Below are 25,639 nucleotides of genomic sequence, written 5' to 3'. Positions count from 1 at the left end.
CCAGTAGAAATTCATTATAGAAAACCCCCAGCGTGAGGTTACTATAAAGTATAATTAAAACCCTTTTATAGTTGGCGGTTCGTCCAGAAAAGAGACTAAACAAAAAAAAAATAATAGTTTCTGCTGCTTTTATTCTATTGTAATAAAAATGTAAGGCATGTAATTAGGAACACTGTCATTTTGTTATTTTATATTATATTTTAAATGTAATTCAAATATTCAGTGATTTCGATATCTTATGTGTAAAAAAATAAAGCCACAATGTTTGAAAAAGAAAATGATTTAATGTCAGCGGGTGAAGCGTTTGTCACACTCTGTACAACACAAGGACCAGAAGCTTAACAGTCAACCATTTGTGGCGTCTCACAAAACCGGTTCACTTACAAATCAGAATAAAACTGTGTACTGATGTATAAAAGGGGAAATGTACAAGGTTTGTGGGAGGGTGGGTTCCACAGGGGCCGGGTTTGGGGCCTGTACAGTTCAGTCCTATGGTCGGCCCTGGTTTATACGATGGCATACTGCTCGTACAACAGCTCCCGGATCTTGTAGTAGTCGTCGCAAAGGCAGCCCTCCAGCCCGATCCGTCCGGCCTCCGTCTGAGAAAACAAAACCAAAAACAGCTGATAAGTGTGATTCTTATTTCAGTTTCAATGGTCACAATTAAAATCCCCAAACCTGCATTTTTTAGGTCTGCAAAATGTCAAAATATAACTGTCATTACCAGTTTTTTAATAGTCTGAAAGGAGCACGATGTAACTTTTTGGTTGGGAGTTCGTCACCTTCTTGTTTCTATGGATACGTTATTGCTCTGCTTGGAATGTTCCACAGTATGGCATTAAACGGCTCTACCTTACATTTGTTAAACTGCCTCAATCAAAAATACCTTAAAAAAAACTAAAACTAAACAGGCATTCTGACTGATTCCTCCCCTCACCTATGGGCATGAGCTCTGGGTAATGGCCGAAAGGATGAGATTGCGGATACAAGCATCCGAAATGAGTTTCCTCCGCAGGGTGGCGGGGCACTCCTTTAGAGATAGGGTGAGGAGCTCAGTCACATGGGAGGAGCTCGGAGTAGAGCCGCTGCTCCTCCACGTCGAGAGGAGCAGCTGAGGCTCAGGCATCTGTTCCGGATGCCTCCTGAGCGCCTCCCTCGGGGGATGTTCTGGACACGTCCCACCGGAAGGAAGCCCCGAGGAAGACCTAAGACACGCTGGAGGGACTATGTCTCTCAGCTGGCCTGGGAACACCTCGGGGTCCCCCCATAGGAGCTGGAGGAAGTGTCCGGGGTGAAGGAAGTCTGGCAGTCCCTGCTTAGACTCCTGCCCCCATGACCCAGCCCCGGATAAGCGTAAGAAAATGGATGGATGGATTCTGACTGAATGGGATCGCCTCTCCACAGAGTTGACCTGTAACTTGTTCTAGTTTTGTCTCTGAAGATTTAAAGTTTTAATGTGATACTGTGAAGCTAACAACAAACAACTAGCATACAAATGCACATTTCCTTCTTCCGATTAGATGCAGACATATTTTGACCTCAAGAGTTGCTTATGCAGTATATCTGTACCGAGGCAAGATCAGTTTGACTTAAAAACATGAGGGAAAAAAATACAGGGCCTTCAACCGGAAAATATTCCATATCTGATCAAAACTGCGACATTTATCAGAAAATTTGTTGTAATGTAGCTGAAATCTACTCTTCCTGATATTTAGTCCAACACGGCGCCCACATTTGCTCACACACAGGGCTGTTTAAAGGGCTCATATTACACTTTTTTCTGATGTTATAATGTTGTTTCCTCATCAAAAACAGACCTGGAGTCATGTTTTGTTTCATTCACACACGTTTAACACACACACACACAAACCTTCGTATTTAGGCTGAACTCCACCTTGTGATGTCATGTGGAAATACAGGAAGTGCTCCAATATGTTTTTAATCTCCACACACCTTCACTAGAATCACTTGGATCATTTCAGACCTGGAATTGGCAATTTTTACTGAACTAAAGGTAAAAAATGGTCCCTGTTAACTTGAAAACCACCACCACGTGACATCACACAGTGGTACACGTTGTAAGATTTAGAGATGTGCACAAAATAATAATATAAGATTACTCAAACATGTGTGGATGAAACAAAACAACTCCAGGTCTGTTTGTGAGGAGGTAACAACATTATAGCGCGACTAAAAGCTCACAAGAGTCAATTTAGCGTAATAGTCCCATTAAATAAATATGTTGTGTTTATGGCCTTTTAGAAAATGAAACCTTTTTTCTTTTTGTTTGCACTTGCACAGTCTGCCAGCGGCTCCTCTCCCTTGATCCACTTTCCGGGTTGGTGCTATTTTAAGGTCTTCTCATTTGTGCAGTTTGTTTGTTTGTAGGCACGTTGGGGAAACTTCATATTTAATAAGTGGAGTTGCACTTCCCCCGAAATGAGATGCTGAAAAAGCCACCAGGGCTCAAATCATACACGCACTGTGGTTAGTCCTGCGCGCATCCGGGTTTTTGTTTACTAGACAAATTTTTATATTTTAGAACCGCACCAAAATAGGTTATGTGCAAGCCTGAGTTCCTCTGTTCGACTGAAATCATTCTTAGGAGATAAAAAGTGGTGAAGAAGTACTTGATTTTGTTACTTAAGTACAAAATACTAGGGATGTAACGATATCCAAATCTCACGGTACGATATTTATTGCGATATTTTAAAAAGGCTGATATATAGATTGTAGATAGGACATGTTTTTTGCTTTTAAAAGACCTTGACAAGATTTTGATGTGAATTATTACCATCATAATCCCAAGAATTCAAGTAAAAAACATATTTCTTCATGTTGTCTACACTGAAATGAATCATGGGATATGTAGTTCTCTATGTTTATAAGATGTTGCTACTATAAAACCATGCATTTAAGCAAAGAAACTTGTAATTTGATATATTGTGACGGTCCACGATATTATTGTGAGACTTTTGGCGATACGATATCACAATATTTCTGTTATTACCACATCCCTACAAAATATTCAAGCAAAATGAAAAGTTTCACAGATTTTGAGATCTAGTAAGTAGGGATGTAACAATAACCGAAATACTGTGATACCCTATTGTCAAAAGTCTCACAATGGGACTTTCGGACCGTGCCGTGCTCAGGCGCTGTTGCCTGGGGTTCTATGGCCCGTGTTCACACCTGTGCAGCTGATGGCGTCATCGCACGGCGCCGTTTGTTTGCATGTTGCGCTGCAGAGTTGGCGCTTTTGGCGGAGACGGTGGGAAAAGCAGCATGGAGCATCTATTGAGCGGTGGGACCGATGTTGCGGCGTACGCTCCTCTGTGAGTTTGTGGATGTGGTGGCGGTGCGGGGGAGAGAGGCTGCAAGGGTCATCTCGTTTTTATTTGTTAAGATTTTGTATTATTTGGGAGATCATAGACAAGTCGAAATGTTTTAAATATAATGCAGATGCTTCAATATAATATCAAATATACAAAGTGTAGATTGTGCAGAGTCTAGTCTCAGGGTCTGATCTGATTCTGGTCTAGTCCCCGTTTGTTCAGTTTATTAAGTTTACTATGTTACACATTCCAAGACCAGACTGTGGTAAAAGTAAAGATTTTTTCAACAATGATGGTGAATGGTTAGAAAAGTTAAATAAATACTACACATTGAAATCAGTACAATCTGATCCCCCAAACATCCTGGATCTTATTCTTTGCTATGTTTTATAGAAGTATCGGATTGGGACTCGGTATCAGCAGATACTCAAAATGACTTGGACTCGGGGGCAAAAAAATGTGATCGGGACATCCCTAGTGAAACCACTTCTTGTGCAAAGGTAAAATGAAACACATTTAATTCATCATCAAAACTGTGAATATGTCAAATGTGTCGCATAAACGAGTTTCCTTCCTCTAAACAAGCAACAAAAGTGTAGCTCTGTAACAAAATAATTTAGTAAAATACACCAAAAAAATACTCTTGGCGATATATCAATACAGCAGCCCACAATATTGATACTGTATCATCACATTAAACCATATTTTTGCACACCCCTAGTCTAGATCTAATAATAAATAATAATAATACATAACACTTGTATAGCAGTTTTCAAGATACTCAAAGATGCTTTACATGAGGAGACAAACAAAGGCAAACAAAATTAAATTAAAACACAACGGCCTCCAGGTACTCCAAGGAAGTAAAAAAAGTTTTTAAAAAATCGCACAAGGAAAAATATAGTTAAAAGGCCTTTATTTAAATGGCCAAAGCAAACATGCTTTGACCTTAAGTGGTCTTCATCAGGGCTTAGATCAATTAAGTCGAAACATGTCAGATTTGGTCCTTTAAATAAAGCCTTTTAACTATATTTTTCCTCGTGCAATTTTTTTACTTCTTTGGAGTGCCTGGAGTCCGTTGTGTTTTAGTTTTGATCCTTTTTCCAAGAGCGCCCTCTACCTGCTCCCACTGATTGGAACACCTACAGCAAACAGCCACATTTTTGTTCTTTCTGTAAACATTAAATTAAAGTTAAAATTGTATTGCCCAATTATCGAGAAGTACACATTAGCATACAAGTTGTTACACCATCAGCTTTACCGTCGTGGCAAAACTCCGCTCTGTCCTTTGAAAGTTGTGAAAAGCGGTGAATAAGTAGGATGTTCGGAATGCATATGGAAAGTGAGGAATAACTTTGGACCGCTGCAAACCTTTTCAAATAAACTAGTTCTCTTTTTCACGTTTTTAGAGGAAATATCAAGTCCTGCTCTTTCACCAGCCCTCGTCTTGCACTGTTGTCGTTGTTGTGGCGGTTCGGCGGCTCACGCACTCACCCTGCGGACGGCCACCATGTTGTTGCACACCAGGACGCCTCCCACGAACTCGGCCTGGATGCCCTCCTTCAGGAGCACCTGCTTGAAGTCGGAGAGGCGGGGCTCGTTGATGAACACAGACTCGTGTCCCGGCATCTGTCAAAAACACAACAAGATCCGTCCTGTTACGTAAACGAGAGGGAGAGGGGGAGAAGAAAAAAAAAAAGACACTGCAGCATGGCCTACTTAGTTCAGAACGGAATATTTTTACTTCAGTGACAGAGTGATCAGTGGTAGCGCCTCACAGCAAGACGAGTTATATTTAAATAGAGACGTCAGTGAGGGACTTTTTTAAATGTCGTGTGCGAGAAAGGGTGAGGTGTTGTTACTTTTGTGCCTCGTTTGATATTCTGGACTTTGGTAATTAAAAAACTAGCAGACGAAAATGTACTCCTCAGAATATAAGCATTACATTCGGTCTGATTCCCGGCGTTTTAAAAATAAATGACTTAAATTAAACTAACGAAAAATAAGGTTCCATACAAATTCCCAGTAATATGACCAGTTTTCCAAAGTATAATCTTTAAAGTAAACTCATTCGGATAATTTAATTCAGCATTTTGAGCTTTGGAGACGTAGACAGACGAATAATAAAGGGTTACTCAAAAGTGTGCGTGAAAAAAACAAGGAGGTAACTGCAGTCTAACCAGTGTTGGGATGGTTACTTTTAAAATGTATTCCCCTACAGATTACAGATTACATACATCAAAATGTAATTTGTAGCGTAATCTATTAAATTACTTAAAGTGAGTAACGTAATCTGAATACTTTCGGATTACTTGATTTGCTGTAGAGAAGCAAAGACGAGGAAATCTTCACATAAGAAGTTTTGTCTGCTAAAAGAAAAAGAAAAACCCCAGACTTTACTGAACCAAATTAAAAATATTATAGAAATACTATATATTATATTATGATAGAAGAAGAGGAAACACAGTCCGCATGGCATGGTTTAGTCCTTTTAAATCCTGTTTGAGACCTGGTTTAGATCTAGTTTAGACCTGGTTTACACCTGGTTTTAGCCCTGGTTTAGACCTGGTTTAGGTCTAGTTTAGACCTGGTTTACTCCTGGTTTAGACCTGGTTTTAGTCCTGGTTTAGACCTGGTTTTATCCCTGATTTAGACCTGGTTTTAGATCTAGTTTAGACCTGGTTTAGTCCTGGTTTTAGCACTGGTTTTTAGTCCTGGTTTTAGACCTGGTTTAGATCTAGTTTAGACCTGGTTTTAGTCCTGGTTTTAGTCCTGGTTTTAGTCCTGGTTTAGACCTGGTTTAGACCTGGTTTAGACCTGGTTTAGACTTGGTTTTAGGCCTGGTTTTAGTCCTGATTTAGACCTGGTTTAGACCTGGTTTAGTCTGGTTTAGACCTGGTTTTAGATCTAGTTTAGACCTGGTTTTAGTCCTGGTTTAGTCCTGGTTTTAGACCTGGTTTTAGTCCTGGTTTAGACCTGGTTTTAGATCTAGTTTAGACCTGGTTTAGTCCTGGTTTTAGCACTGGTTTTAGTCCTGGTTTAGACCTGGTTTAGATCCTGGTTTAGACCTGGTTTTAGTCCTGGTTTTAGTCCTGGTTTAGACCTGGTTTAGACCTGGTTTAGACCTGGTTTTAGACTTGGTTTTTAGGCCTGGTTTAGTCCTGATTTAGACCTGGTTTAGACCTGGTTTTAGTCCTGGTTTAGACCTGGTTTTAGATCTAGTTTAGACCTGGTTTAGTCCTGGTTTAGACCTGGTTTTAGCACTGGTTTTAGTCCTGGTTTAGACCTGGTTTAGATCTAGTTTAGACCTGGTTTTAGTCCTGGTTTAGATCTAGTTTAGACCTGGTTTTAGTCCTGGTTTAGACCTGGTTTAGTCCTGGTTTAGTCCTGGTTTAGTCCTGGTTTAGACCTGGTTTAGATCTAGCTTAGACCTGGTTTAGACCTGGTTTTAGCCCTGGTTTAGATCTAGTTTAGACCTGGTTTAGTCCTGGTTTAGACCTGGTTTTAGCACTGGTTTTAGTCCTGGTTTAGACCTGGTTTAGATCTAGTTTAGACCTGGTTTTAGTCCTGGTTTAGATCTAGTTTAGACCTGGTTTTAGTCCTGGTTTAGACCTGGTTTAGACCTGGTTTAGACCTGGTTTAGACCTGGTTTTAGACCTGGTTTAGTCCTGGTTTAGACCTGGTTTAGACCTGGTTTAGTCCTGGTTTAGTGTCTGGCAATGAGTGGAATTACCAAAAAAGAAAGAAGAAAAAAAAAAAAAAGGGTTATAGCCCAAAATGTGAAAACAGGAAAATAACGCCGTGTTCAACAAAGTAACTAATCCAATTATCACTCACTTAAACAGTAACTGTAACTGAATACTGTTACTCATAAATTGTACTCTGATTATGTAACTCTGGTACATGTAATCTGTTACTCCCCAACACTGATTCTAACATGACTTAAAGCTCTCAAGAGACAATTTTGCGTAGTGCAGGTTTTGGGCTACTATTGCAGTCTCCAAAAGTAATGAGTTCTGATCTGTGGTGTCTGGTTTTTCGGACATTACCACAGCCACTGCTCATCATCGTGTTTTTGTGTATTTACAGAGAATTGTCGTGTGGGACCATGGGTGACGTAGACTTGTGGGCGGAGCGTTGGACAGAATCGTACAGCCGTATGAGGAGGGTTTGAATACACTGCAAATTTCTCTGGCCAAGATTTTAAAACGTATATCAGGTTATTCATCTTGTTTTCAGATTTATTATGTACTTACTGGTTCAGACTGGTTCAGAGACACAAAAAAACACAAAAACAGACATCTAGTCTTTCTAAAACAGTCCATTTTAGTGGACTATGTTGGTGGGCGCTGTCATTTTTTGGTATAACATGGTAAAGATGGCACCAAATGTATTTTTTTTCCATTTTTAACACTTAATATCTCCTAGAGTGTTCATCACAGAGGGTCAGTTTTAAAATACAAAGTCAATATCGAACCTCTGTCTTGGAAATTGCACTTTCCGCAGTCCTTCAAAGATGCCCTCAGATTTGAAGAGTAGGATTTTAAAGCAAACTCAACCCCCCCAGAAATCTGTGATAAACCAAAAGCAAAAGTCCAGATTCTACAAGTACATTTGCCAAATTTTATCCCCTGAAAATTTGAAGGACCGACCTCAAATAGTTTTTTTAGACACAGCTCCTCGGAAAACTCTGCTCAAAACAGGTCAGGGGGGAGTTGACAAAATATTTTTTAATGACCAAACTATAAGGAGTTGGGAGCTAAAATTTGGAACTTTTCCTATTTGAAAGTGTGTGAACCTCATAGATTTTTTTCAGTCAAATCTGAGACGGTCGATCGGGGGCATTTGGAGATTTGGTGTGGAATGACCCAGTTTATTTTAAGATAACTTGTCAAGTGAAATTATCTTGCTGCATGGACAGATAATTCCACTACTTAAGTCATTGTCTGATTGATTTAAGTGTTTATATCTTAAATTTCGGCCAGCTTTTTTTGCAGTGTAGGGCCCGGGAGGGAAATCAGCTGGAAAGTCCCCCTGAATATTACTCTTCATGAAACCAAGTTAGTTAATCTATACACATATACATTTAAAAAACTACTTTTTTCATTATATATATTGTATTAATTAGACACGCAAGTTATAGTATATCTCAACACATTTGTTCATGTTGAGCATAAGGAAGTATTCTGATTTGGGAAGGATGAGCACCCTGCTTTTATCTCCTGTTGCATGACATGACACCTGACATGACCTGATTATGTTCATAGCAGCACATAAGATAATAATATTTCTTCCCAAATCAACAGCTACTGATGCTATAGGACATGGGGGACAACAAAAAATAGTTAAAATACGGTTTCATAGTAAACTTCTGTGAGCAAATGAGGATTACCGTATTTTCCGGGCAATTAGACGCGCTCTTAAGCCTCCAACCCCATCAAAAAACGACCGCGCGCCACAATCCAGAGCGCCCCGTACACGAATCCACTCAGCACGACTTCAGTAAACTACAAAGTCGCACCACCCGCAGCGCACGCAAACACACACGGAGCAGACAGCGGCCGCGCGGCGAGAAAGACACCCGTAGCCACACTCATCACTCCACGCCGACGAGGAACGGAACGGAGGAACGAACCGAAAAAGCGAGTGCAATGTGCAACTTCTAGACACGACTGAGTCACTGCGAACACGGCGACAATCCGTTGGTCCCAGACAGCACCCTCCCTACACGCCACAACTGAACAAAGCCCAGAGTCACCGTGAACGCCACAAACAAAGCCCCACTCACGCATCCAACTGTTGTGTTTCGTTTAAAGTCCGGTGCAGTTTATTTGTGAAAAAAGTTTGAAAATAGACCATTTAATGACAGCGCGCCTTATAATCCAGAGCGCCGAATAGGGAATATAATAGGGAAAATCATTAAAATGACATAAACAAGGCCTGACATTTGGACTCGCAGCATTCTCATTTCATTATATTATGAAATAGAATGCTGATTTTCTACAGGGAAGAGGGGGATATTCCTTGTAAGAGAATGGGACACTCGAGCTGGGACTTTCAAACCAGAGGGGACGCCCGAGCCAGTATTCCTCGGGAGAGATCACTAAATTACTAAAACATGGATGGATGACATGTTTTTTGATGAGGGAACAACGTTATAACATGGTCGAAAGGTAGTGTAGTAAGTGTAGTCATGAAAATAAAACTACAATTAAAACCCCCCTCACCTCATGCGTGGGCAGCGGCTCTAGCGTGGGAATGACGTCGCTCTCCTCCGAAAACTCCTTCTCCTCCTCGCCGAACAGGTTCATCTTCAGGGCGCGCTGGGCTAGGGCCGCTGTGGCGTTCAGGTCCACGTCGGGGTCGGAGGTGTCCATGGCGAGCTCCGCCTCCTCGGGCTGCTCCTCCCCCTGCCCCTCCTCGGCCAGAACCCCCATGTCCACCTTGACCACCCGCATGTCCAGCACGCCGTCGATCCACGCCAGCTCCGTGTCCCTCGCCCGGCAGAAGTGCAGCGAGCTCACCAGGGAGTCCTTCAGTCGAACCTGGAGTGTGGAGAGAGAGACGGAGGTAAGGCGGAGGAAAAAACAAAAACAATATACAAAATAAATAAAATAAGATGAGATCCAATAAAATAAGACAAAAATAAATTAAGAAAAGAGATAAAATATGATAAAATAATAATATAAACATAAACTATGATCAAATAAAATAAGCTAAAGTAAAATAAGCTAAAAAATAACCTTAAAAGATAAGAAGCTAAAATAAGTTAAAAAAATAAATAAATAAATAAAAGCTAAAATAAGGTAAACTAAAAAAACAAATGTTTAAAAAAAAGTTAAAATAAGGTAATCTAAAAAAACAAACTAAAGTAAGAAGTAAAAAACGCTAAAATAAGGTAAGTGGAAAAAAATAACCTAAGTTTAAAAAAAAAAAGTTAAAATAAGGTAAGCCAAAAAAACCAAAAAATAAAATAATCAACAAGATAATTTTAAAATTAAAGAATAAATAAAATAAAATAAGGCAAAGTAAAACAAAAAACAAACCTAAAATAAGGTAAGCTTAAAAAAATAAATAAATAAAAAAAAATAAAATAAAATAAGATAGTCAGTCTGTCTCAGGGCAGGTGTAAATGTAAGTAGGTTTGACCTTGATGTACAGAAGTAGATTTGTATCTGTATTTTATTTTTAGCCATGGTAAATATAAAGCAAGCTGTATTGTGTGTTGGCTTTGCATAAGTATTTCATGTATCTTCAACTTCAAATGTTATGGATGAAAAACATTTTGCAACTATTTTTCTTTTGATTTGATACTGTAACAACCCAAATTTCCCAGGTTTTCTGTATATAGTGACCTGGTAGATGTGTGTCTCGCTGGTGGCGTCTATCGTCTCCTGTAGCTTGGGCGTGTAGACTTTGAGGTCCTTGCTGAAGGCCCGACAGGACTGAGCCAGGTCCAGACTGGCCTCAGGAGAGCCGTGCACGATCACCAGCTGACGAGGTTTCATCTGGTTTATGATCTTCTTTATGGAGTCTCCATCAGAGCGGCCCTCGTAGTCGATGTACGACACTCTGGCCCTGAAGGAGCGGGAGAGATGACGGGTTTTTAATGAGCTGTGATTTAATACCTTATGTGAGACTGAAAAATGTTGCATGTCAAATACGGCGGGATCAGACTGCCTGCCGTGCAGCCTGGTGCAGTGGCCGTGAGGATTCTGAATAATTCAAGTAGAGGAGCTCAGAGCGCACACGTGCAGGCCGGCGGTGCCAGCGGAGGTGCCACAGAGCTCTGGATTCTTTCTGATGGACTCCGCTCTGACCGGAGTCAACCACTGCCCTGTCTCTTAATAAATAAATAGTTACATGTAGTTATGTGGTCTCGCGTGCAGCTTCAAAGGCGGTGACACAACAACACAGCAGAGATCTCCCCTGAGTGTCACACCACAACTGAACTGTGCCCACACTGCATCTACAGCTGGGCCAGGCGCAGTGTGAGAGAAGCATGAAGCTCTTATGAGAAAATCCACCAAAGTGTACCGGGCACAGCCTTCACAAACTCCACAAATTCATGGTCCTTCTCAGAAACAGTTTATTAAAGAAAACAGAGCTTCTTCGAAAAGTTACTAACACAATAATTAATATCACTACAATTTCAATATTTCACAATAACGCCAAGGTTTTACATCATCATTAGGGGTGTAACGATATCCAAGTTTCACAATACGATATCATCATGGTACAATATGTATTGCGATATCGTGGGAAAACTCAAGATTAGGAATGTAACGATATCCAAATCTCTCGGTACGATATTTTCACAATATACATCTCACGGTACAGTATTTATTGCGATATTTTATGGAGACTAAAAAAACTGTGAATATGCGACTTTTTCCACTTAAAATGCCTTGACAAGACTTAACCCAAAGAACTAAGACTTAAAAGTGTTTAGAACTGTTATTTCTTCCTGTAGTCTGCACTGAAATGGAGCAAAGGATCATGGTCTATGTAGTTCACTTTGTCAAAGAGACTTGTAATTCGATATATTGTGATGGTCCACGATATTATTGTGAGAACTCTGACGATACGATATCATGACATTTCGGTTATTGTTACATCCCTAATCATCATACATTTTGAAATTTATGTTCCTTATTATTATTATTATTATATATTGGCTGCAGCAAAACTTGAATTTCCCTCAGGATCAATAAAGTAACTCTCTCGCTCTATTAAGTCCAGGATGAGCTTTGATTTAGTCTTGGTTGTGTCTCTTATGGTTTTACGGTTTAACATAATTTGAATCAATAAATGAAAAGGTATGTACTTTATTTTAATATACCGTATTTTCCGCACTACTGGGCGCGCTCATAAGCCTCCAACCCCATCAAAAAACAACTGCGCGCCCCACAATCCAGAGCCCTATACACGAATCCACTCGGGTGTCCCAGCACGACTTCAGTAAACTACAAAGCCGCACCACCCACAACGCACGCAAACACACACGGAGCAGACAGCGACCGCACAGCGAAAAACACCCACAGCCACACTCATCACTACACGCCGACGAGGAACGGAACAGAGGAACGAACCGAAAAAGCGAGTGCAATGTGTCACTTCTAGACACAACTGAACAACTGAGTCACTGCGAACATGCCGACAATCCAGCGATCCCAGACAGCACCCTCCCTACACACCACAACTGAACAAAGCCCAGAGTCACCGTGAACGCCACAAAAAAAGTCCCACTGACCCATCACACTGTTGTGGTTCGTTTACAGTCCGGTGCGGTTTATTTGTGAAAAAAAGTTCGAAAACAGACCATTTAATGACAGTGCGCCTAATAATCCAGAGCGCCTAAGACTGTGTTCAGACTGCAGCCTGAAGTGACCCAAATCTGATTTTTTGGCCTCTATGTGACCTGTATCTGATCTTTTAATGACAGTCTGAACGACACAGATCCAATTTTTTCAAATACGACCCAGGACACCTGGATATGTGGTCCTGAAACCGATACCTGAAAACCAATCTTTTGACATGCGACTTCAATCTGAACGGCCAAAGCGCATTCATTCGACCTACACGTTATCAACAAGCCACAAACGTCACTATTCTGCGATGAAGTAGGTGAAAATTGTTAATGAACTCCGTGTCACTGAAGTGAAGCACATCACCACTCACCACTCTTGGCTACGTCTCCACATCCACACGTTTCTTTCAACAGACGTCGCTGCCGCTGCCCCACAAAACACCACGGCCAAAAACCTCGTCCTTCTCCTTCTCAATCTCCTCTTTAAAACAAGTAAATTGTTCATGTTCTGGCTCCGGTACGAGAGGAATCGCCAGGTGCTCAATGCTCGCGTCCATGTTTGGACAACTTCCGTAAACACAGAGCACGCTCGCTGAGGTTGACGTCATCGTGTCTCCAGTGTCACATGCGGGACACTTTCGGGACGTTTAATGTTCACACAGGGGATCACATACAAGTCACATTTAATTGGAACTGTGAACGACCTCGCAAAAACATCGGATTTCACAAAAAAATCGGAACTGAGCGTTAAGCCCTGCAGTCTGAACGTAGCCTAATAATAGTGCAGAAAATACAATAACTGAAAAGTGACAAAGAATATATTAAAGGGCCCGTACCGCTCTAGTAAAGCCCTTTTTATTTCACTGACCTGATCTCGAGGTTTTCGATGCTGGACACACACTTGGTGGGCACCACAGACAGGTCTTGGTCCATGGGCTCTTTAGCTCCGTTTGTCAGAGCAGACTCCAGTTTGATCTTCTCCTCTTCATTCGCCTGGAGCTCAGGAACCAGGAAGTCCTCAAGTCTGCAACACGACACAGTCTGGACTGGTTACCTAAATGTCTGCTCAAGTCCATTTTATATCAGACTAAACAATACCTAATCTATGTTTTATTATTTGTCTATGCTGTATTTTTACTCTCAGGAAAAACTATTTTGAAAAGATTAATGGGGAAAATAACCAAAAATTATCCACACATTTTGAACTTTGTTTTTGTTATAGGGTCTGTTCAGAAATTGCATTAATATTAAATAAATGCAAATGAAACACAGAGATATTAACCATAAAGCAGGTCAAAACACTTACACAGCAACTTTTAACAATGGTATATTGAACTTTCATCTAGATTTAAAAAATATTAATACTACTGCTGCTGCTGCTACTACTTCTACTACCCAAAATTACACTCAGTTGTTCCAAAATGTGTTTTTTTTTTATTTTCCAGTTTCAAGCCTTTCCCTTGTAATGTCATAATCAAGTCTGAAACACAAGTCATAAGTTCATGTTGATCTTATAGAATCATTCATTTTTCAATATAAAACCAAAAATAAGAAACTGAAAAAACAACTATTTTCTTCATTATTTGTCTCCAAAACAGATAACGATTCATTTTTTCATTCTTTTCAGTCCCGGTCTCAGTCCCGGTCTCAGTCCCGGTCTCAGTCCCGGTCTCAGTCCCGGTCTCAGTCCCGGTCTCAGTCCCGGTCTCAGCCCGTCTCAGCCCCGGTCTCAGCCCGGTCTCAGCCCCGGTCTCAGCCCCGGTCTCAGCCCGGTCTCAGTCCCGGTCTCAGTTCCGATCTGGTCCTGGTTTCTGTCCCGGTCTCAGTCCCGATCTGGTCCTGGTTTCTGTCCCGGTCCTGTTCCTAGTCTGTTCCTAGTCTGTTCCTGGTCTCAGTCCCAGTCTGGTCCTGTCTCAGCTCTGGTCTGGTCCCGGTCTCGGTCCCGGACCTGGTTTAGTCTTGGTTTAGTCCTGGTTCAGTCCATATGTGGCGCAAAAGTTCGAAAACTGAAAAAACGAATCATTATCCGTTTTTTCATTTTGGTTTTGGAGACAAACAATGAAGAAAATTGTTGTTTTTTTCTTTTTCTTATTTTTGGTTTTATATTGAAAAACAAATGAACGAATGATATGAATGATAGACACAGATCTTATTGGGCACATGAGGTGGATTTTCCTTGTTATATGACATTATTATTAGATATAATATAATGAAGAAGAACATGAAGTAGTAGGACTTCTATGTTAAATTGCAATCTAAATACTTGATGATCTCCCTGTACATGGGCAGAACATGGGCTAGGACTGATATTTAGTTAAAAAGTACCTGATTATGATCTTGTATATTATATTAGAAGTACCTAAAGATCATGTGTAAACAGGAGTAGTACTTCTATATTCTATGATGTTCTAAGTACCTGATGATCTCCCCGTACTCGTCCCACTTGATCCTGTCCTCGTGCGTGGGGAACATGGGGTAGGACTTCTTGGCCTGTTTGAAGAAGCTCCCTTTGGTCCTGCCCTCGCTCTTCATCATCAGGTCGTGGTGTTTGCTCTTGGCGGCGGCCGGCTGCTCCAGGTCATCGTCCATGTCGCTCTCGTCGCTGGAGTCCATGTCCACTCTGAAAACACAACAAAACGGGTTACATGTGCGCTGTTCGGGCTGATTGGAAGAGCTGGTACTGGTTAACTTCGGTGATATTCTAGCGATATGTGTCAGTTCACAAACTCACATGAATCTGTCTTGAGATATTCCCACTGTAAGTTTAAAATTGGAGCGCGTAGAAAAATGACAAAGGCAAAACCCCAAGTGAACCAAACAACAAACACGACAACACCGACTGACATTATTTTTGCAAAAATACCGACTACTTAGTTTGTGAAAAACGTGCAGAAGTGGAGTGAGAAGATGTGTGTGCTTTTCTCTCAAATGGATGTAAGAAAAGTTCGGTCGAAGAGTCACAACAGCGAAACAAATCAATCAGATTCAAATATTTGTCACATTCCACCTTTTTTCACACGTTCCACCTTTACCCGATCAGTCTGACATGAACCTGGTTAGGCACTGGGGCAAGATGAAACACAACTGAGTAGAGTCTTTTTAATTTAATGGTTAAATTGTTTTAGTCCAGGATTTTGTAAAAAACTATTTCTAACTGTAAACCTATTATAACCCTAAAATGTAGCTATACTTAATATTTTTAATTACCGTATTTTTCAGAATATAAGTCACACTTTTTTCATGGTTTGGGTGTTTCCTGCAACTTATACTCCAGTGCGACTTATATATTAAAATTTTCACACTGACAGCCTCAAGAGGGCGCTCTAGTCTTGTGTGTCAGTATCTGCTGCTCCTGTTCCTCCTGTACCACTGTCACTTTGCTCTACTGCACATGTCTCCTGCAGAAAAAGCCTCTGTCCTGCTGCAAGTAGTGAAATATTCAGCTGAAAATGGTAATCGAGCAGCAGAAAGAAAGTCTGGAGTGAGCAAGAAACTTGTGAGGGACTGGCGGAAAGCCGGGATGGAGAACACAACTTTCCTGGAAGTCATTGGACGAATCAACAAAGCCTGGATTTCACTGGACACTGAAACCATCCCGTCGGGATTCAGAAAGGCCGGAATAATTCTATCTGGAACTGATGCCGAGTTTGACGACAGCTACACAGAAGAGGAAGCGTAGCGTTTACCTCCGGAGGTCATGGAGTTGCTCAGAAGTGACACAGAGGATGAAGAATTGAATGGATTTAGTGAGTTGGAGTGAGATGGAGAGTTTGGTAAACTTGTTCTGTTCTGTTGCTTATGTTATATTTATCTGAAGAACTGTTCATATGTGACGTTAACAGTCTGTTGTTCTCTGTTCTATTGTTATTATTATAGTAACTTGCCTTTCAAGATAAAATGTCGGTTCCTGGTCTCTGATTTTATAAAAATATATTTCCCCTAAAAGTGCGATTTATATCTGTTTTTTCTTCTTTTTCATTACGCATTTTTTTTACTGGTGCGACTTATATTCCAGAGCTACTTAGAGCCCGAAAAATACGGTACTCAAATACACTACAATATGATTTTTTTTTATTATTACATAATTACTGAATCATAAATCAGATAACAGATCATTTTTGGATGAACCCACATTTACCTTCTACTTGAATAATACATTATAGTCTCCATACTTCCACTTCAGTCCACATTTTTGCCCACCTCATCTCCTTCCACAGTGAGAACACACACTGCCTTCGCTGGGGCACGAGTTTAGCGTCGCAGCTGGATCGTGACGCAGGCCTCTTTCCCTTTTGGAATGGCCCTGGGCTGCGCTTCACTATCTGGGCCACTATTTGCATCTAGTTTCACGGTACAACAAAAACTGATGACACCTCGAAAATACAATGTGCTGGTTCGGCTCTCAACAAACAACGAATGAGTCTGCATTTCATCCTCATCAAAGGACAAAAGCAGGAGAAATAAGGTAAATAAATTATTCTGTTCACCATTTAAGGCCCTATATTATGCAAAATTTACTTTATGCCACGTTATAATGTTGATACCTCATCAGAAACCCCGAGAGCTGTGCTTTGTTTCACTCACACATGTTTCAGCTATTCAGAAAACGTTCATTTTTGTCTTTTTGTGACTTATTTTTAGTATCAATACCTGCATAGATGAGCAGCAAGTTTTAGTACTGATTTATATCTGATTTTCAATACTTTTGACACCACAGTGGAGCACTTCTTGTACTATCACATGACAACACAAAGTGGAACAGAGTGTTTTCTGTTTAAGAGAAAAACCCAGCCTAAATCTGCAGTGTTTGTGTGTTAAAAATGTGTGAATGAAACAAAACACAACTCCCGGTATGTTTGTGATGAGAAAACAACATTATAATAGAACAGAAAATAGAGCAATATTGACCCTTTAATGTGACAAGGATTTTAGAATTTAGTCAGTATTCAGTCGTGTTTGAGTCCAAATCTTTTAAAAGTGCTGTATCATCTTAAAACTTTTCAGTACTTTTGATAACCCTACTTCTTGTATCACAACTTAACAACTGTTTCACTTTTTTTTTCAGAGCGTTTTCTGTTTGAGGGAACCTAAACATGTAGGGTTTGTGAGTTAAACATGTGTAAATTAAACAAAACACAACTCCAGGTCTGTTTGTGATGAGGAAACCACATTATAAAATACAGTGACTTACTCTTTCTCCTGCTCCAATTTTCTCTCAGCTTCTTTCTTGATCTTCTCTTTTTCGAGGTATTCGTCCAACTCTTTTCCTTCGAGCTTCACGCGTTTCTTCACCTGAGGGACAGACGACAAGATGAGTTACAAAATAAGCCAATCCAAATACCATGAAAGTTTGTATATTCATTTAAAATTCAAGGTACACTGTGTATCTTCTGGCGGAGGCTATGCAACCTGCTCGTCTCCATGGAGAAGTTTTTGCTTTGCCAAGAAAATTAAAAGGTCCCATATTACGCTGTTTTATGATCTATGTTACAATGTTGTTTCCTCATCACAAACAGACCAACTGAAAACACTCTGTTCCACCTTGTGATGTCATGTGGCAATACAGGAAGTGCTTCACTGTGTTTTTAAACTCCACACACTTCACTTCACTAGAATCATGTTGATAATTTCAGCCCTGGAATAGCCAATCTCTACTGATCTAAAGGTAAAAGGAGCTGTTAACTTGAAATCCTCTGCTTCATGACATCACAAGGTGGAACAGAGCCTTTTGAGCTTTGGAGTTGTAGACGGACTAATAATAAAGTGTTACTCATACATGTGTGAATGAAACAAAACACAACTCCAGGTCTGTTTTTGAGGATGTAACAACAAGATTCTAACATGGCTTAAAGCTCACAAAAGTCAATTTGGCATAATATAGGACCTTTAAATAAATTATGCAATGAAAAGGATATATCGTATTTTTCGGACTATAAGGTGCACTTAAAGTCCATTAATTTTCTTAAAAATCGACAGTGCGCCTTAAAATCCGGTGCGCCTTATCTATTAATTCTGGTTGTGCCGATTTTATGTGGTTCACGGCGCTCAAAAATCTGTCAAAAAGTATTTAGTATGATTTTTGTAAGCTACGAAGCCGCATCGCTTGATGAATTGTCGGAGGATTACGACTATCGCAGTCAGGAGCCTCGCGGAGTAAACCCGGCAGAGAAGGAGTGAGCTGTTTTTTTTTCAGTGCTTATAATTTAGTGCAAATTAGCCATGTGGTTTTAAGTTCTATTTCGGTAAAACGTAAACAAATGTGCACAAAGCTGCATTAAACACATTATTACTCAATGTATATTTGAGTCGTCCTCGTAGAAAATAAAAAAACTAATTTAAATGATCCACCCACATTCACATTCATAATCCACATTCACCAAGACAGGGAGGCAACGCCGGGCGAGTTACACCACGGTCTGTCAATGGATCGTGGACACCTGAGCTAAAGGAACAGTCTCAAGTGTCGTCCAGTTTGTTTCTCTTAATGTGCCTTATAATCCAGTGCACCTTACGTATGAAAATAGACGAGAGAATTCATTGATATTGCTCCTTATGGTCCGAAAAATACGGTAACCTTGTCACTTGTCATACTATTCCACCTTACTGCTCCTGACTGTCACACTTTAAGAGCTGTGCATACCTCCAGGTCGAGCATCTTCTCCTCGGGGTGGTCTATGAGGTAGCGTGCCAGCGTGCCCGGCGTGGTGCGGTAGGTGAGGATGATGGAGTTGCGCGGGTTTTGGCACCACTGGATGAAGAGCTCTCTGGAGAAGCCGGACTCCAGGTCGGGCTGGCTGCACAGGACCACCTTGGGGCTGGGCACGCGGGCCAGGTCCGACAGGCTGTGGCACAGGGTCAGGTGCCGGAACTGGAAAGGGTTGTTCCTCTTGTCCTCGAAGCAGCGCATCAGTTTGTCGCTCATCCACTCCACCTGGACACAGAGAAAAAGACGGACGTAAAATGGAGGCTTTTATTACGAGCAAATGGTTTAGCTCCACATTTTGGACGTCATGATTAACTCATTTTTAGAATCAATCGCCTCTGGTTCCAGAAGTAAATTTCTCATAAATATTTCTCATAGACTTTCCAAAAAAGAAAATTCTATTAAAAGTTTGAAAGCTCAGGGCTAATCATTTCTGTGGTAACTAATGACCATAAGAACTTTAAAACTCTGAACCTTTAAAACTGTTAAGTTATCAAAACATTTTGCTGAATCTTGTGTTTTAAATGTGATTTGGGGAATTTTTCAAAAAGTCTGTGGGAAAAATGAAGGCAAAATTAACTTCTGAAACCAGAGATGGCTGTCACTGTTGAGCTCCACTGAAGGTGACTGAGAAAGAGTGAGAAACTGCAACAGAATCCATTTAGTAAATAATAAACAATAAAAATGTATAACGCTTTTTATGTCCCACGTAAAGAGAACAAAAGTAAATTTAAATGCATAAAAGATTAATTAATTAATCCTCCATAAGTGTGAACATTTTAGAGAACCTAAATCTTCACATTTAGCTTTAATTTTTAGAGTAAACTTTTCTAAGCAACCAGAGAAGTCTAAGAATCTGAATCTGATTTCATAAAGTTGGTAATATATTTGAAAGTGTAGATGAATTAAAAATAAAAAGGTTTCTTCTCACCATAAGTACAATAACACTCAAATTTGGAATTGTGACGTGCCTAGTTTTGGTCAGTAGAACCACCACTAACACAACTACTCACCTGCAATTTTAGAAGATTTTAGCCAATATATAAAGCAAATATTAACCATAAAAAGTTGTAGAGTGGACAGAAGTTAAGAAGAGAACACCTGCGTTACCTGCGACTTGGAGAACTCCACCACGTTGTAGCTGACGTTGTTGAGCAGAGCCAGAGGATAGACTCCCAGCCCCGCGTCCTTCGTCCTCCAGATCTGATCCAGCAGCTGAGCCAGCTCCAGCACCCTGCCCGCGGTGTCCACGGCCAGCAAGACGTTACCATCCCCGCGAAGGGTCTCCATCACATTAGCTACAAGGGAAAAACGTAATAAAAAATTCAGTAGTTAAAGGCCCTGTATCTGAGCAAAATATGTCCAGCCCAGTACAGATATATTGCATTAGCAGCTCTTGGGGGTCAAAATAAGTTTGCTGTGTTCTGTGTATATCCAATTATAAAGAATTTTAACGTCCAATAATCAGGAAGTGTACAGTTAGCATACTAGTTGTTGGCAGCTCTACCATGATAGTCAGTCACAGCTCTGGTCTGGCCTCTGAAAGTTGTAAAAAGCACTTTTAAACTCATCACGGTTAAGAATTAGGACGCTCTAAATGCATAAGGTAAGTGAGGTAACTCTTTGGACAATTGCAAACTGTTTAAAAATAATATGATTTTACATTTTTAAGTCAGTAAAAATCTGGTAATTCTATTGTTTTTCTAGCCAATGTTCAACCCAAAACGTACTTAGCATCCACTGGGTCTCATATCTAGGCAAGGCAACGCAAGTTTATTTGTATAGCACAATTTGTACACAAAGTAATTCAAAGTGCTTTACAGAATAAGAAACACATTAAAATCACAATACAAACAAATCAAAAACATAAATACTGTAATCATCATAACATTAACAAAGAGGGAGAGACAGCCTTTCAGTCGTATGCACAGCTGAAAAGAACTGTTTTGAGCCTGCATTTAAACAGAGTCAAAGTAGAGTCTGTCTCACGTGTTCAAGAAGATTGTTCCAGGTTTTAGCTGCGTGAATCTGAAACGCTGACTCCTCGTGTTTAGTCCTGACTCTGGGCACCAGGAGGAGTAAGCGAGATGGTTGATATGGCACTAACATGTCACAGATGTACTTTGGTGCTCGGCCATGGAGAGACTTGTACAAGCAGAGCCGCTTTAAAGTCTCTGAGCCACAGGAGTCAGTGCAAAGACCTGCCTATAACCTGGTAACACTTTCATTCTTTTAAAATAGTATCTAATTGCAGTACTTTTCAATAAATGCTATCAAATATTGTCATTTTTCAGCCCATAAGGATCCTGGTAATAGTAAAATAACTTACTGAGGAGCTGCTCGTCCCTCTGTTTACGTCGTGGCTGTACGTATGCGGCATTGAACGAGTCTGTGATGAGTAAAGAGGGACGACTGATGCTTTCCAGTGTGCAGCCGTTCAGGTGACTACAAACAAAAATACAAACCCAAACACAAGAATTAACATCAACAATAGAACTGTGAGTCTAAATATAGTTTGTTTGCGCTTACATTTCTCTTTTATGGTTGAAATCCACAGCGTAAACTATCTCCTCCTCTCCATCCTTGACTATTTTCCATATAGTGCCTCCGATCATGTGACCAGCGGGGAGCGGAGTTATGGACAGGCCGTGTCCCTTACCTGGCAAAACAAAAGGAAGGGTGGTAATGCTTTTAGGGACATGTTAAATAAACCATTGTGTCTTACTGTATCTCACCTTTTAGGTTAACAATCTGGGAGTATTTCAACTGCTGGATTTTATCGAAGGCACTGTCCACGTCGTCCAGGGTGAATAATGTAAAGTCCTCACAGTTGTTTCGAGACTAAGAGGAGTAAAAATACAAAATGTGAAAAAGGTTTTGACAAAACATAGAGCGCAGGATTGAACGTCAGAAAAATTTGTTGATGCAGTAGCCAAAAATAATATAAAAATGAACAAAAGAAAAGCGGAATAATCCAATTAACTGCTGAGTCACTACTGGTGAATCACACTGTACTGTCAGAATACTTTTGAATGAATGTTTGCGTCTTAAAATCTCCACTGGTTTAACTTTAGGGTAACTGATAATTCCCAGACTTGTGAAAGAAGGGGTGAAGGAAGTCTGGGAGTCCTTGCTTAGACTGCCGCCCCCACGACCCGGCCCCAGATCAGCGGTAGAAAATGGATGGATTCATAACTGACAATTCTATGAAGTTTGACGAGACTACCTTGAGGTCTATAAAGGAAGATTCACTGATGTTACAGATATAACAGATGAATTTGATTGAATTGTACTCTAATCTGCACTTAAAATGCCTTCAAGTGGGCACTAACCAAATAATATAGGTGAGATGGGTAAGAATAATTTGAATAAAAAAAAAAAATCACTTTACTATTGCTTCTGAAGATAATTAACAAGTTTTTCCTTTCACATGTATTCGTGACATGGAGCCTGCACTGTGATATCTGCTTACAGACCGTTAGGGGTGTGCAAAAATATTGAAATATCAATATATCGTATCGTATAATGTCATGATACGGTATTGATATCTTGGGCTGCTGTATAGATATATCACCAAGAGTATTTTTTGGTATATTTTACTAAATTATTTTGTTCCAGTGCTACAGTTTTGTTGTTTGTTTTGAGTAAGGAAACTTGTTTATGCAAAACATTTGACAAGATCACCGTCTAGATGATTAAAATGTTTGTGTTTTATATGAACTTTGCACAAGAAGTGGTTTAACAAAGACTTTTAGTACCACAGCCATGAATTAGCTATTTTTTTTTTTATTTGAAATAGGGGTGTAACAATATCCAAGTCTCACGATACGATATCATCACAGTATGAACTTCATGGTACGATATTTATTACAATATCTTGGGAAAGCTCACGATATGGTGGGGAGGTTTACGATTAGGGATGTAACAACATCCAAATTTCTCTGTGCGATATTTTCAAGATATACATCTCACGGTACGATATTTATTGCTTTATTTTTTGGACACGAAACAGCTAAAACTGTTAATATTTGACTTTTTCCTCTTAAAATGCCTTGACAAGACTTAACCCAAAGAACTAAGACTTAAAAGTGCTTAGAACTGTTTCTTCTTGTAGTCTGCACTGAAATGGAGCAAAGGATCATGGTCTATGTAGTTCCCTCTGTCTTTTTTTAGCTATTGTTGCAACATAACTCTTAATTTAAGCAAAGGGACTTGTAATTCGATATATTGTGATGGTCCACGATATTATTGAGAGAACTTTGACGATACGATATCACGATATTGAGGTTATTGTTACATCCCTAATTAGGAAATATACAGTATGTATCGACAACTTCTTAATGATACCCAGCCCTACAGCCTGTACCATGAGGGGTAAACTTACCTGATATAAATCATACATGAACATCTGTCCCATCTTGTAAACAGGAATAGTGGCGTAGATTGTACAGTTTAAGCCCAGTTTGCCCACAGCATAGGGCAGGGCGCCTAGGTGTATGGGGTCTGGGTGCGAGAGGAGCACTGCGTCCACCTGGTGAACATATCTGCACACAAAACAACATTAAAATTAGAGTAAATCATGGCTTGAGCGCAGAGTAAATATAGTCCATGTACCGTTTCATGGCGTCAATAATGTCCATGGAGAAGTTCTCGTCCCAGCCACAGTCCAGGAGGAAGCGGAACTCATCCACCTGCAGGAGGTAGCAGAGGGCAGACTCCTCCTGGACCCCGGAGACCGCCGTCAGCTTTATAATAGACGTCATGGTTCTCTGTTTTCACACTGAAATACAACACAACAAAGAGGAAAAAGTTAGAAACAGGAAGAGCCACACAAATGCAGGGAGATCTACCTACATGAGTAAATATACAGTTTAACTTGCCACTTGTTTGGATTTCTAATGTAAATTAATAACTCTACCTTCTTCAAGATTGACTACTGTTAATTTTAGTGAATTTGTAGACAAGTAAGATTCTTCATGACTCTATATGCGGCACGAAAGTTTTTACACGCCATGATTCTGTCTCATATAGAGGATTGCATAACCACACGGTCACTTGCTGCTGGCACAAAACTCAAACCCGTCGAATCAGTAAAAAAAAAAAAAAAGTTGTAAAAATACTGGACAAGAAACCACTGTCATTTCACCACTGTACTATTTCAGATAAGTACAACCTGCTTAATTTTAAATATGGATGTTTTATCTATAAAGTTTTGTATGGACTTTGCCCCTCCTCCGTTACAGGATTTTATTAAAACAAAGACGGTGTCAGTGGGATGGGAACTAGGTCCACAGCCTGGGGGAACTGTGAGCTCCCACACAGACGCACCACATTTGAACAAAGTGTGTTTTCAGTCAGAGGCATTAAATTTTGCAACAGTCTCCCACTATCAATAAGAGAAACTCCAACACTAGACACTTTCAAATCCCACTTGAAACAGCGGCTAAAGAAAAAACAGACTTGTGGACACTTTTAGTTTAGAACTGTCACTTGTTGTTGTCGTTTTTTTTTAATTTGTGGTGTCACATGCCTACAGATGACAGATGGAAATGAGCATTCTTGCTATAATCTGTCATATTTACACTGCAATTTTGTAGATGTACATTAATATGCACTGTCCCTATTAAATAAATAAATACATAAATAAATAAATATAAATGCGGCCTGTTTTTATTAAGTCTAATTAAATACTGCTCTAATAAGTCGAATGCATTTTTTTAAAAAACAAATTAACAAATAAAAATAGGATTACTCTATTCATATTTAAAAGTCTAATGTGTAAGATTTTGGTAGATGCAAAATTGGTTATTACAAGAACAATACAAATCTTACAAATGTTTTACCATTCAGTCCATTCATTCATTAACTGCAAATTATACATCCACGCGGATCAGGTACTGCTGAAAACCTACGTGTGCATCTAATTTTACATAACAGACCAAATGAATCTATTCAACATAAACGTAAACAAATAATTACAGTTAAAAAAAAACATTCAACAATTCCCCTGCAAAATAAGATTAGCATGTTAGCCAATAAGTAGCATTTCATTGTTTAAACTTCATCATGTCGAAATGAGTGCGTCACGTACCATTCAGTATAAGTCAAATTAAAAGTGCCACTTGGTGATAATGATTAGAATTAAGTAAATAAAAGAAATAACTGGATTTTAAGCATTTTTAGCGCTATTCTAGGCACACTTGACTAGCCGACATGATTACCGCTGCCAGTGTGAGAGGGCAGCGGGACGTACCAACTATACCGGGTGGAGTTAAAACAAAATACGTTCTT

General features: G+C 39.9%; 1 protein-coding gene across 1 annotated transcript; it reads right to left on the bottom strand.

Moving 5' to 3' along the window:
- Window positions 1-264: 264 nt before the first annotated feature.
- Window positions 265-25,580, bottom strand: cpsf2 (cleavage and polyadenylation specific factor 2). Its single transcript, XM_020929274.2, has 15 exons — window positions 25,440-25,580; window positions 23,963-24,128; window positions 23,733-23,892; window positions 22,084-22,189; window positions 21,878-22,007; window positions 21,678-21,793; window positions 20,459-20,646; window positions 19,286-19,576; window positions 17,837-17,937; window positions 15,062-15,265; window positions 13,514-13,669; window positions 10,691-10,913; window positions 9,563-9,880; window positions 4,830-4,964; window positions 265-599 (listed from the first exon to the last, which is right to left on the bottom strand). The coding sequence occupies exons 2-15, from the start codon at window positions 24,109-24,111 to the stop codon at window positions 507-509; spliced, it is 2,370 nt and encodes a 789-aa protein (XP_020784933.1). The 5' UTR covers window positions 24,112-24,128; window positions 25,440-25,580; the 3' UTR covers window positions 265-506.
- Window positions 25,581-25,639: the final 59 nt, after the last annotated feature.

This window comes from Boleophthalmus pectinirostris, unplaced genomic scaffold (genome assembly GCF_026225935.1).
Source record: "Boleophthalmus pectinirostris isolate CB_2022bp ecotype Guang Dong unplaced genomic scaffold, ASM2622593v1 HiC_scaffold_13, whole genome shotgun sequence".
Taxonomy (NCBI): Eukaryota; Metazoa; Chordata; class Actinopteri; order Gobiiformes; family Gobiidae; genus Boleophthalmus; species Boleophthalmus pectinirostris.
Note: the sequence above shows the minus strand (reverse complement) of the source record. Positions and strands in the feature narration are given on the sequence as shown.

Bases quoted from the DNA above. Each gene is read 5' to 3' on its own strand.
- cpsf2 (XM_020929274.2), bottom strand. From the start codon at position 24,111: ATGACGTCTATTATAAAGCTGACGGCGGTCTCCGGGGTCCAGGAGGAG. The intron at 20,647-21,677 runs GTAAGTTATTTT...TTTCCCTTGTAG, and splicing joins GAGGGACGAGCAGCTCCTCA to CTAATGTGATGGAGACCCTT. The intron at 600-4,829 runs GTGAGTGCGTGA...TTGTTTTCTCAG, and splicing joins ACATGGTGGCCGTCCGCAGG to ACGGAGGCCGGACGGATCGG.